We start from the raw sequence: 12236 nt of genomic DNA, 5'->3' as shown, positions 1-12236 counted from the left end.
CTCTCTCTCTCTCTCTCTCCCTCTCTCTCTCCCTCTCCCTCTCCCTCTCCCTCTCTCTCTCCCTCTCCCTCTCCCTCTCTCTCTCTCTCTCTCTCTTGTTTCTAATTATGTTGTAATAAAATAACAGTGTAGTATGAGTGGATAACAGGGTTGTATGTAACAGGGTTGCATCGCTCGCATAGTTGCTATAGTGAATGTCAGCGCTGTTGGAATGTTGCTCGGTCAGTAAGATTAGAGTAAACCTGTAACTAACTGTAAATTAATCTAACGTATCGAAGAATTGTCTTTGTTACAAAAAACCCTGCTGGGTTAGGTATGTTTTGATGATGGTTTGACCAGCTAAGGACCAGCTTAAACCAGCACAAACCTTCTGCTAATACATTGTATAAGTCTGTACATTTATTTTATATGTTGTTTTCGATCTAAGTGGTCTTGTGTAGCGGTGCGAGCTGGTACAGCCATGATGTTTTAAAGTTGTTAGATTACCGGCGGTTTCTGTGTGACTGGCTGATGTTTGTCTGCGCGGTTGCCAGGTGACATCGAGGTGAATGGCAGGTGAAACACGTGATGGGTGTGGCTGAATTATGAGGAAATAAGATCCTGTGGAAGTTTCATTATGTGTCTGTGGCATGCAGGGGAAACACTAGAGGACATGAAAGACTGATCCTAGTTTACCTTGATAAGAATTCAGTTTTGATCCGCAAACCAAACTTTTTTTGTTGGGTTTCTTTGATATGTAACCTGTCTTCATCTTTGGTTGTTTTGGAAGCATATCATGTTTAGGAAACATTATTTTGCAATAACAGATAGCAAGAGCAAACGGATTGGTATTAGCACAGCAATTGTAGTTCCTTGTTCCTAATGCATGTTTGTTAATTCTGCTGATATTGAGACTTTTGTCTTGGTGTGTGGAAGTAAGATGTGCTGATTTCACAGGCTTTAGTCGCCAGTTGGTTTCAGATAAAAAAGGGGAAATGCTGTAAAGCTTTGGAATCTTTTGTCTGTATTTATTGCAGATGGTCTTGATTTGTTGTTTGACACACAATTGTATAGGTCAAAATCATCATGTCGTAAAAGAAAAGTTTGCAAACCATTTTTAATCATCAGAAACAAAATAAAGACACGCATAGGCCTAGTACTTTTTGACAATATTAGGGTTTAAAATGATGAATGCTTACTAGGAGTGTCACGATTCGCTCGTGTTCTCGATGCATCGATTACAATTCCTGCCGATTCATTGCATGGATCTTAAAATGTGATTTCAGAATTGTTTCTTTTGGTCGATAATCAATAAGAAACGCAAAATCAAACGAATCTTGTTCAATAAAGTATTTCAAAATTAAACATTTCTTCAGCGCATCTCTCATGACGCTGGCATTGATTACGTCATTGTTCTCCGGCTAGCGCTCACAATACGTTGACACACACTGAATGAATGTTATAAGAACTAAATAAGTAAAATGATGATTAAAGTAACGGGATAAACTCTTTCTGTCCCCACAGTGGAACCTGGTATGTGACTCGGCCTGGATTGTTCATATAGCCAAATTCTCCCTGCTGGTGGGCTCCATCTTTGGATACTTGGTGTTGGGAGTGCTGGCAGACTGGTGAGTGCTGTATGTCTCGTAATGTCTTACATTCCTATAATTTACATCAAAATAAAGTTTCTTTGAAATAGAAAGAGAGAAACAATGAAGGCAACTCTGAGTATTAGTGCATGGCGAGCCAAGAATAGGACTGTTACATGTTTGTACTATAGTATTTACTATAAATGTTGCATAGTTACATGTAACTAGCCTTAAACCACCACGCCTTAACCCTATAGTAAATACGTGTAGTTAATTATTATTACTCAGTACCTACTGTAAATATACAGTATAAGTATACTGTAACACAAGACACTTGAAATAAAGAGTAACCCAGTGGTTTTCAAGCTGGGGGGCCTAAAGATAGGTCCGGGGGGCCACAGATTTTGTGGCATTTTATGAAACACAGCAATGTATCATACATTTTATGTAATCAAACATCAGACAAATAAGACCACCAACCAAAAGAATTGATGTTCTAGCATTGTATAACTGAATATGTTTTTGGTTGAATTAAAATGCTAAGTTTAAAATTCAAGTCTTTATTTGGGGGGGCGCAAAGTGATGCACCCTACACAAAGGGGGCCTCACAACGAAAACATTTGAGAATAAAACGCCGCTGTTTTCGTTTCCATGTAAACTGCAAGACGGAACTTTCTGAAAACAATGACATCACGCACATGCGTATTACGCGCTCAGAGTAAAGCCAAAACAATATGGCGGCTTCCCGTACTGTGAGCTCTCGCTGCTGGACTATGTATTAATGTTTATCCAGCAAAATGTGGATTTGCTGCACCAATAAGACCAGCGGAGAAACACTATTTACAAGACTTTAAACACACATATAGTATACATCGAACAACAGTATTAAAAAGCACTTTTGGCTTATAACTGTGCTTGTGTTTGTGCCAAGGAACGTCCTGTTTCTTTACACAACAACATCGCCACTCACTGGCCTGGCGTGCATACTACAGTGTTTTTATCCGTTTTCCTGGATCCGTGTAGATTCAGACCGTTTTGATAACGCTGTCACGTGTACGTGAAACTTTTCAAAAACACAAAGGAAAAACTTTTCCGTTTTTCATCGTGTGGCCTTAAGTAGCAAAATAAATAGGCTTATCACCTATAAAGCGTAATATATAGCTTCCTAACCCATATTAAGTACATGTAGTTTGAAGGGTAAGTACACTGTTTGTGCATGTTCTGTCAGATAAATTGCATTCTGTTTGTTGGTTTGCCACTTGAAAATGTGGGCCTTGAAGCAAAACCTGCCAGGTCATATTATGGTAATCATATTGTATATTGAAAATGTGGTTGAAAATCTAACATTATATTTGTGTTACTGACCCTTCCATTTCTATTCAAACATTCAGGTTTGGCCGTCACCCGGTCCTGATCCTCTCCGTCTTCTTCATGCTTGTGTTCGGCATGACGGTGGCCTTCTCCGCCAACGTCCCGATGTTCAGCACCCTGCGCTTCTTTGAAGGCTTTTGCTTAGCAGGAATCACGCTGTCGCTGTACGCTCTGAGTGAGTACTCGCTGGAATGTGACACTTAAATGCAGTCGAGGGCCACACAGCAGAAGACCGTCCGTTGGAAGGGCAATGCTTTAAACCATCACGTCCCATGTGTGTTGGCGAAACACAAGTGAGATTTATTGGTGTGGTCTGTTACGGGGATGATGAGTCTGCCTTTTTCTTGTTTCGCTCGATGTAGCGCAAGTATATGAGGCAAGTCAGAATATACTGAATGTACTTTTAACTCTGAGACGTGATGCTGTGGCCACAGGTGCTACAGTGGCCCGAGAGGTTCTCATAATACGGGTTGTGTTTTGGAACTGAAAATGAGGGTCAGGGTGTTATGTGTGCATAACGCTGGGTTTGTGGACGGAATAAGAGCAGGTGTGTCTCGCTCTGGAAATATCCCAGCGGGCTTTGGCTGTTTTGAAAGTGTGATTGATGGTTTTCTGTCCTGGTGGCATTTCTCAGAATGGCTCTTTATTGGAAGTCATCACTGCTCCACAGACATGGCAGATGTTGGTTTTATTGTCTTTCTGGACTGTGGTTAAACTTTGTTCCGATGAACACAAAGAAAGATATTTGGAAGAATGATAGTCATTTTCAGTTCTGGGACATCATTGACTACCATGGTAATAAGAATGAAATGGTAGTCAAAGTTGCCCGAGAACTCTTGTTTTTCTAAATTCTTCAAAATATCTCATTATGTGTTCAACAGATCAATAATACAATATTGTTTTCCTACTTTGGTAGTGGATGATGTCCCAGAACTGACATTCTTCCAAATGTCTTTCTCTGTGTTCATTGGAACAAAGACATTTATACTGGTTTGAAACAACCCGAGGGTGAGTAAATGATGACAGGTTTGTCATTTTTGGATGAACTGCCCTTTAATTATGCCGGCTCTCTCGTTCTGGTGAAGATTGTATTGGTTTTTTTTCTAATGGCAGCCGATTGAATCTTTTAAAGATAGAAAAGTTGACTCAAAAATAGTTTGGTCATCATTTACTCTTTTTTTATTATATGTCCAGCTATTTTTCCATAAAGTGAAAGCAGATATATGAGGTTGGAACAACATGCAGCTCGTAAGTGTTGCCAGACTTATTATTTTTGGATGAAAATTTGGTAACACTATACGTAAAGTATAGTGTTAAATGTTAAATGTATTAACGATGAGTTGATAAGTGTTATAATGTATTAACTGTAGTTACAATTATCCATAAGACATCACAATACATCATAAGGTGCATTACAAGGCTGTGGTGTCGGATACGGTTTCATACGAAATGTCAGTGTGACGTAATTTGACTTGACTTAAAATGTTATATTTTAAACAAAGGTTGTGATATAAGTTACAGATTGCGGTATTAATTTGCGGTTGTTTTCAGGCAAATAAGTAAACGTGGAATAAATCATATTTGCTCTTTTTCATGAAATGGTAATCACTGTACTTTTTAAATGACAAGATGCTGTGTAGTCAAAGCAAGCGCTTTTTAATACTGTTTATTGGTTAGATATTTGCAAAACCCAGTGAAAAAAGATAAATGGTGACTGACAATAATGATTTGTGGCAAAAAAAAACACAAAATATGGAGATACAAGGTTTTGGAACGCAGCAGCGATAAAAAGATCTTGTACTCTCACAGGCTGGTTGCGATGACTTCTCGGTTGGTTACAGCCATTCTTATGGATCATCCATAGAGCAACAGTGAAGACATTTTCTGATGAGTGATAATCCTCTTCGCATGGCTGCTGCCATTAATGGGCTTTGCGACCGATGGACCCGTCTGACTGCCTGATGGACCCCTAAAAGCATCACCGCATGCTGTAATTGCCTGACGGCGTGTTGGGACTCTCTGTGTCCTTGTCATACTCATTTACTTCACCCCCGTCTACCTTGAAAAGCCTACGCACTCTCAAAAATAGACTTAGCCGGGAGCATCAGACGGACATGGTTGCATGAATACAGTAGGAAGCCTGTGGTTTGTCACTCTCATTTGAAAATGAATGATGAGGTGTGTTGTTTTGCATTAAAAATACTTACTGGTCTCCTAGTTAAATCAGGCAGCTGTAGATTGATTTATCAGAAAAGCACTGTAATGTGCAATACTGTGACTCTATGTTGTGTTGGTCAGTTTCTTGGGTTCGGGAATGGGAACGCCTGATGACTTGACTAAATAAATGAAGACAGACATTTTATTTTGAGCTGAACTGTCCCTTAAATAAAATGAAACCAGTAACCTAATCCAAATCTCACAAGGCACCAGAAACATAATCCGATCATTCCAGTCGCTTCTGGATTACTTCAGTGCAAATATACAAATAAATATGAGGGAGGAGCAGAATTATCAAGACGACATTCAAGATGAATATTGATTAATATTGAGGGATATTTATTTATTTATCTATCTATCTATTTTACGTCCTATTATTGATACACTGTAAAAAAACGTAATAAAATAGATTTTCTATGTAAATTATAAAAAATATATAGTTTTACTGTTTTTTTACAGATTTTTATTTACAGTATTTTTGAAATACGGTCAAAAACTGTAAAATTACAGAAAAAGAGCAAATTTACAAGAAAAACTGGAAAACGTGTAATAAAACTTTATTTTACAGTTTATTTCTGGCGCCCCAGAATTTCTGTTTTTAACAAGATTTTTTTTACGGTCAAAAACTGTCAAATTACAGAACGGGGGACAACAATTTATTAGATATCCTTATATCCTTTCATTTTACAGGAAAAAATATTATTTTACGATATATTTCTGTGAATCCAACTGACAGAAAATTTCATTTTTTTACAGAATTTTTTTAAAGTGTATCTTTTGATGTTTCTCAGATGCCCCGCAGATGAAATCCTCTGGAGAGCCTCTTGGCACCTCTAGAGAAGTCTGAAATATGCTGTTTAGGTACTCAATGAACTTGCAATATACAGCGAAGGCCAATCTGGACACTCTTGGTCAAAGACAAAATTATTTTGTGAAACAGGCTGACTAGTACGTCATACGGGGTTTATTTTAATATACAAAAGATGCATATCGGTGCTGTCCTTCCGAAACCTTGAATGTCCAAATTCACTGTTTTTCAAGAAATGGCAAAAACACTGTGCTTGTTAAATGATTCAATATTGTGTTGTCAAAGTTGAAAAGCACTTTTTAATACATGCTTAGATATATTCGCAAAGCCCAGTGACAAACATAAAGCGTGACCTAATAATAATGATGATTTATGGAAAAAATAAAAATCACGAAATATGGAGATACAAGGTTTCAGAAGGTCAGCAGCGATAAATAGAAAAACAAAAAGCTCACAAGAAGCAAAACATAGATTGACTACAATTTCATCTGGGGTATTAATATTTGGGTAATCCTGTTTTTGCCTGCAGTAGTCATTCTCCTCGGCCTTGATCTGGTGCATGTGTTATTTTTGCCAAGCCTCCTTAAATTCTTTTCAATGCCGAGCTTCAGTTTGCTCAGAGTACACAACACGCATTCTGTACAACATTTTTTATAAATCATCTATAATAATATGTTTAAATGAAGAGCCAAGATGTCAGTTTTAATGCCTGGAAACACAAAATGTTAAATGCGCTTTAATTTGTAAAAAAAAATTTAAGTGTCTGATAAATGAATAAACGTAAGTGTACATGGAAACTGTAGACACATATCTATATCTATATCAGAAAGATGGAAAAGTGCAAACTCTGGAAGAGTTTGGCATCAGATTTCCTTCAGAATCCTTTAATGTCTGGAACACTGCTCTCTTTTTTGGTAGCAGTGCCATTGTTGGGTGTTCGTCCCACCGTTCTTGGCCATTTTTCAATAAACCCAATCAGAAAACAAGCTCTTAATATTTGTTAAGATGAAAACTGATCATTGGGTTATAAAGCATTTCTGTTCATTGTGGCTGATGGAGGGAGGTTTTGGTTGTGGTGACCCAATGTTGACAAAACTCTTCAATGATGGCAGTCTTGTGATCAATGCTTGACAAATCATTTCCAAGCCTGACAGGTCAGCAGTTTGTGTGTCATGTGTGTCAGAGCGACTGTTATGAGTCAAGAGAAGACCGCTCTAGATACTCATCACATTTATACCTGCAACAGTCTATATTGACCCAATTCTTGACATGCTCAGTGTCTGTGTGTGCAGATCTGCTTAGACGGGTTGAGACGCATATTGTGTGTCAAAGCGCTGCTGGGTGAAATCATGAAGATTCACATCCATCACTGTGAGCAGAACATGCGTGCGCTCCGCATCAGAAGATCAGCGCAGATCCACCGGGAGAAAAGAAGAATTCAGCAAGATCTTTGTCTCTTTGTTGCTGAGTCGCACACAAGCTCCCGGCCGGTGTGTTTCGCAAGAGCTAGTGTGACTGCTGACTCACGTTATACACACGTGTGTGTGCGTTTGTAAGAAATCTGTTGTCTGAAGGAGCCTGAGTCATGAAGATAAAAGTATTCCACTGGTATTGTTTCAGACTATTAATGGTCTTTATAGAAATGATATATAAAACGTTAGTAATGAACAGCTTATGCACACCACTATAGACCGTTTCATCAGACGTGCGCGCAAGAACTGCAGTAAGTGTCTAATAATAGTTCATTAATTAATGTTATCATTAATTTATGTTTTTATTTTATTGTATACTAGTTGCATTAAGTAAATGATTTGTTGAATTTTGTTGTGTTAATTTTATTAAATAATTAGTTGAATGGGTCGTGTAGTTTTGTCGCATTTAAAGAAAGCGTATGGTACACTGACATCTAGCGGTTGAGCTTGGTATCGCATCCTAAATATTAGAGAGGCAAGTTTAGCTAAGTAACGTTTCTTCTCGGTTTCTTTTGATTGTCATCAGAAATAATCTACAGGCGCTCTATTGTTTATGAATGTCTTGCACTGGTTACCTATAAAGCATCGCGTTAACTTTAAAATCTTGCTTATTACCTATAAAGCCTTACATGGTTTAGCTCCTCAGTACTTGAATGAACTCCTTTTGTATTACAGTCCTTCACGTGCATTACGCTCTCAGGCGTCCTGTCAGTTGGTAATACCTAGAATTTCAAAATCAAGTGCAGGTGGTAGATCCTTTTCCTATCTAGCGCCTAAACTTTGGAATAGTCTTCCCTGCACTGTCCGGGAGGCAGACACACTCTGTCAGTTTAAATCTAGACTAAAGACGCATCTTTTTAATCTTGCATACACTACTCTTCCATAATATAAATCTTCAGAGGGTTTAGGCTGCATTAGTTAGATCAACCGGAACCAAAAACACAACTGATGTACTTGTTGCATCAAAGAGTACAGAACAGTACTCTACTCTCAGCCAGTCTTGTCTCATTGTTCCAAGGTTACCACAGCGAGCAGGATGCAGTTCATGGCCTGACCTGATGGTAGAGCGGAGAATGGGAAGTGGGGACCTGACAAGAGCTGAGATGATAGAGCTGGATAAAGAAGGACGCGGTCTCTTGACATGTCTTCACCACAAAATTTCAAATGCTATTAGATTATTAATGATAATCTTAAACTATAATTTATTTTATTATTAAGTTTATTTATTTTATTTAGCCTTGTTGTGCAAGTTCTCTGGAGCTTGTGCAGAGGCAGCAGCTTTTGCCAGAGGGGAACTGGAATCCCCTGGTTGGGCCTGGGTTCTCCTGAGGTTTTTTTTCTCGATTAGAGTTTTGGGTTCCTCGCCACCGTTTGCATACTGTTTTTGCACTATCTGCCTGACCGGGGGGGCTGCTTTAGAATCTTAAAGTTTTACTTAATTAATATTGCATATAGGAATTTATTATCTGTTATATTTGACCTGTGCTTCTCTCTCCTTTATCCTAAATGTGTGCTCTCACTGAGCGTGTGTGTGTGTGCGTACTTGTCTGTGTACGTACGTGTGTGTGTGTGTGTGTGTGTGTGTGTGTGTGTCTCTGTGTCTGTGTGTGTTGGTGTGTGTGCGTGTTGTGTGTGTGGAGTGTTTTGTGTGTGGGTGTGTCTGTCTTCTGTGTTTTCAACCTTTTCTTGTTTTTGCAGGTACAACTTGATTGTTTTGCTTGTAGTCAATGTGTCTCATGTACAGCTGCTTTGTAACAATGAAAATTGTAAAAGCGCTATATAAATAAAGTTGAGTTGAGTTGAGTTGAATGTGTACCGGAAGTTAAGGGCGGTCCATGCATGAGTGCATGCGCAGTAACGTTTTTTATGTTGTCGCTTTGAAACCGTCTATAGACCACTTCAGATGACGTAAACAACAACGTTGGTTCAACTTCCTGCTTTATTTTTTTAACACTACACAAAAGTTTGAAGTTTTAAGATTTACTTATATATGTAACATTTAAAAATGAAATAAATAAAAACGACAACATGTTTTCATAGATGTTTTCGTAAATAGATCAGCAAAATGTTTCATTTATTTCTTTTTATTGTTACGAGGATGCAGTCCATGCTATATTTTAATCAAATTTAGCTGTATTGAAATATAGCATTTTATAGGCTCTAGAGTTCTGTGTCAACACTGCTAGCGTCATTTTTTACATGAACTGTTTCATCAATACAACAACATTTTTTTATTTAACTGCAAACTTGTTACCATGATTTTCTTTAATAAAAAACGAATAATTAAATATAGATATTGGTAAATTCTTGAAGAGGAATCAATTTAGCTACATAAAAATGTAAAAATAAATTTGTCTGCATGTTTAAAATCGATACGGTCTGGGAAAACCCGGCGGATTTCACACTAGGACATTTTCAGGAATCTAAAAAATCGAAAGTCGAAAGTCAATTTTTTTGTCAAATTTGGGTTTTCGTTAAATTATGATTCTATAACATCTTGTCTATATGAACAAAACAAAAACCATTTTGGAAAGGGCTGGAACCCAGCAGAAATGCCATAAAAGTTCACCATGTGTTGGGTTTTCCCAGATTGCATCACAAATAGAGAACACACCTTTTTCATTAAATGACTCCAACAGGATGCATTTATAAGCCTGACAGGGAAAACATTCTCATTTGGCAAAACAATTTCTCAACTGGCATCTGCTCTTTACATTATTTATGATACAGCTACGCTACGCTACCCTGCAGATGAGTGATGTATGAAAGTGAATGTGCGTTATGATATTTGAGTCTTACATACAGCTCAATAACAATGCATTGCCTTTCATAACGTCATTATCATTTGCATTACCATCCATGAGGTTATGAACAATAACCAATGCTTGCTTGTTTGTTAGTATGCCAAAATATCCTTTAAAGCAGATTTGTGTAGATAATGTGCTAGTTTCTGTTATTTGCAAACCTTTTTAACTTGAATCTCAAATAAACTGGACATGACAGAAAGAGGTGATATTCAGTTCAGTGAGATTCACTCAGTAATCTAGTTTACTCTATAGTAAAATAAAGTCTATAGTGTCCTGTGCGGTCTATAGACTTTACGATTGCATTTATTTCAATTGCATCTGCCTGCCTGGTGCATCAGTTAAGACCCAAAGTGCTTTTTATCAACCTCTTTTGTTCCTTTGATGAAATGGGATATCTTGAGACGGGTCGTGTTCGTGTATGAACATGCTTTGATAGGTCCTGCTTGCCGTATCTTATCTGTCAAACAGTGGAAGTACGTCAGAAGGTTTTACTGAAATAAATGTGCTGCAACCTGTCTGCACTTTGTATAGCGAGTAGCTCAGTTGGTGGAGCATTGTGTTAGGTTGGGTTTGAGTCATCTTAAATGACTGCAAGATTCTTCGGATAAAGATCTCCGCCAAATGCATTCATAGAAATGTAAATATAAATATGGAATAGATAAATAAATATTGAATCCATGAAGATCAGTAGCGAACCCTCAGGGCCCTCTGTGATGACCTAAACTATCGTAAAAAATATATTAAAAAATATTATTTTCAATAAAAGTCGGCCGATTTTCTCTATAATGCTGGGTTCACAACAAACGCGAACAATCTCGTTCTGCGCTCTTAATTACTCACGGGAAAACTTCGCAGAAGACGAGATTGACATCGCACCGCCCGATTTCGCCTTTGTCGTCTTTGTATTGACTTTGTATGTAATTCACTCGCATCAAAAGCTTAATTCGCGTTTGGTGTGAACCCAGTGTTAGATATGTATATTTGACTTCCTGGATCGATGCGGACTCTATCCACGTAAGATTTCCAAGTCTCACGAGAGTAATTCAAGATCATATATCATATCATATCAAGAAAACTTTAAGTGGGACAGACAGTGAAGGATATTGGTTTTGAAGAGTTGAATATGGAGTTTAGCTTGGCAAAGTATTTTGAAAATCAGAATCGAGTATTTTAAAGAGACCTATTATAATAGGCGATGCTTTAGAAAAGGTCTGTTTCTTTAATACATTTACAGCTTAATCCACAGGTAAATCTTAATTGTGTCAATTTTCCGTTAACTTAATAAAACAGTACTTGACTAAAGTGAGTCTACTCTTATTTAACTTTCTGTTCCCATGAAGAAATACTGAATGTAATAAGTTCTGTGTCGTAATTTATTTGCTCTCCAATGTTTGGTTATTGTAAATGTTTATTGTTAAACACGTGTAGTATTTAGCAGAATTTCACTGAAACTGAAGAGGGTTTTTTCTGGGTCTGGTTATGAGACGTAAAGTGATTTAAGTGCATAATAATTGCTATTGTTCATGTGGTTGACCTTTGGCTGAAGGCTCTTTGGCACAGTGGAGCCATTAGTGAGCGAGTCTTTCCCAGGAGCAGAAAAGGCATAATTGAGCTCAGGTCTTTATGGACTCGGAGGCCCGAGAGCTCAGAATAGAGCACCGAGAATCTCTCTAGTCATCACGGCTGTACGAGCCACACGATGTTTATATGAGAAAGTGAAATTGAAAATCTGTTTTGCTAAATCTTTACATAATTTTGCATTGGCCTACATTACATAATACGTTTTATAAAACAAAAGATTGTGGTCGTGGGTGATGAAGGCAGCGCTTCATCTATGTTAAAACACATGACATGGTAAACACCAACTTTTCACCTCAGTGTGCGTGTTGTGTATGATATCTTGAAATTGAAATATTGTGTAGATCCATGAACGCTTAGGCCCGATTCACGTTTCACGTCTTTTCCGTGCGCATATTCGTTATTTTAAATGTAG

At 37.8% G+C, this 12236-nt stretch overlaps 1 protein-coding gene across 1 annotated transcript in view; it reads left to right on the top strand.

Annotated features, from left to right (window-relative positions):
- The window catches only part of slc22a23 (solute carrier family 22 member 23), a 51721-nt gene that overhangs the window by 17773 nt on the left and 21712 nt on the right, over positions 1 to 12236 (top strand). Inside the window, exons 2-3 of the mRNA XM_057333019.1 lie at positions 1504 to 1607; positions 2960 to 3114. Coding sequence (XP_057189002.1) covers positions 1504 to 1607; positions 2960 to 3114 — 259 coding nt within the window. The remainder of the gene's footprint in view (positions 1 to 1503; positions 1608 to 2959; positions 3115 to 12236) is intronic.

Source organism: Triplophysa rosa, linkage group LG5 (genome assembly GCF_024868665.1).
Source record: "Triplophysa rosa linkage group LG5, Trosa_1v2, whole genome shotgun sequence".
Lineage (NCBI taxonomy): Eukaryota > Metazoa > Chordata > Actinopteri > Cypriniformes > Nemacheilidae > Triplophysa > Triplophysa rosa.
Note: the sequence above shows the minus strand (reverse complement) of the source record. Positions and strands in the feature narration are given on the sequence as shown.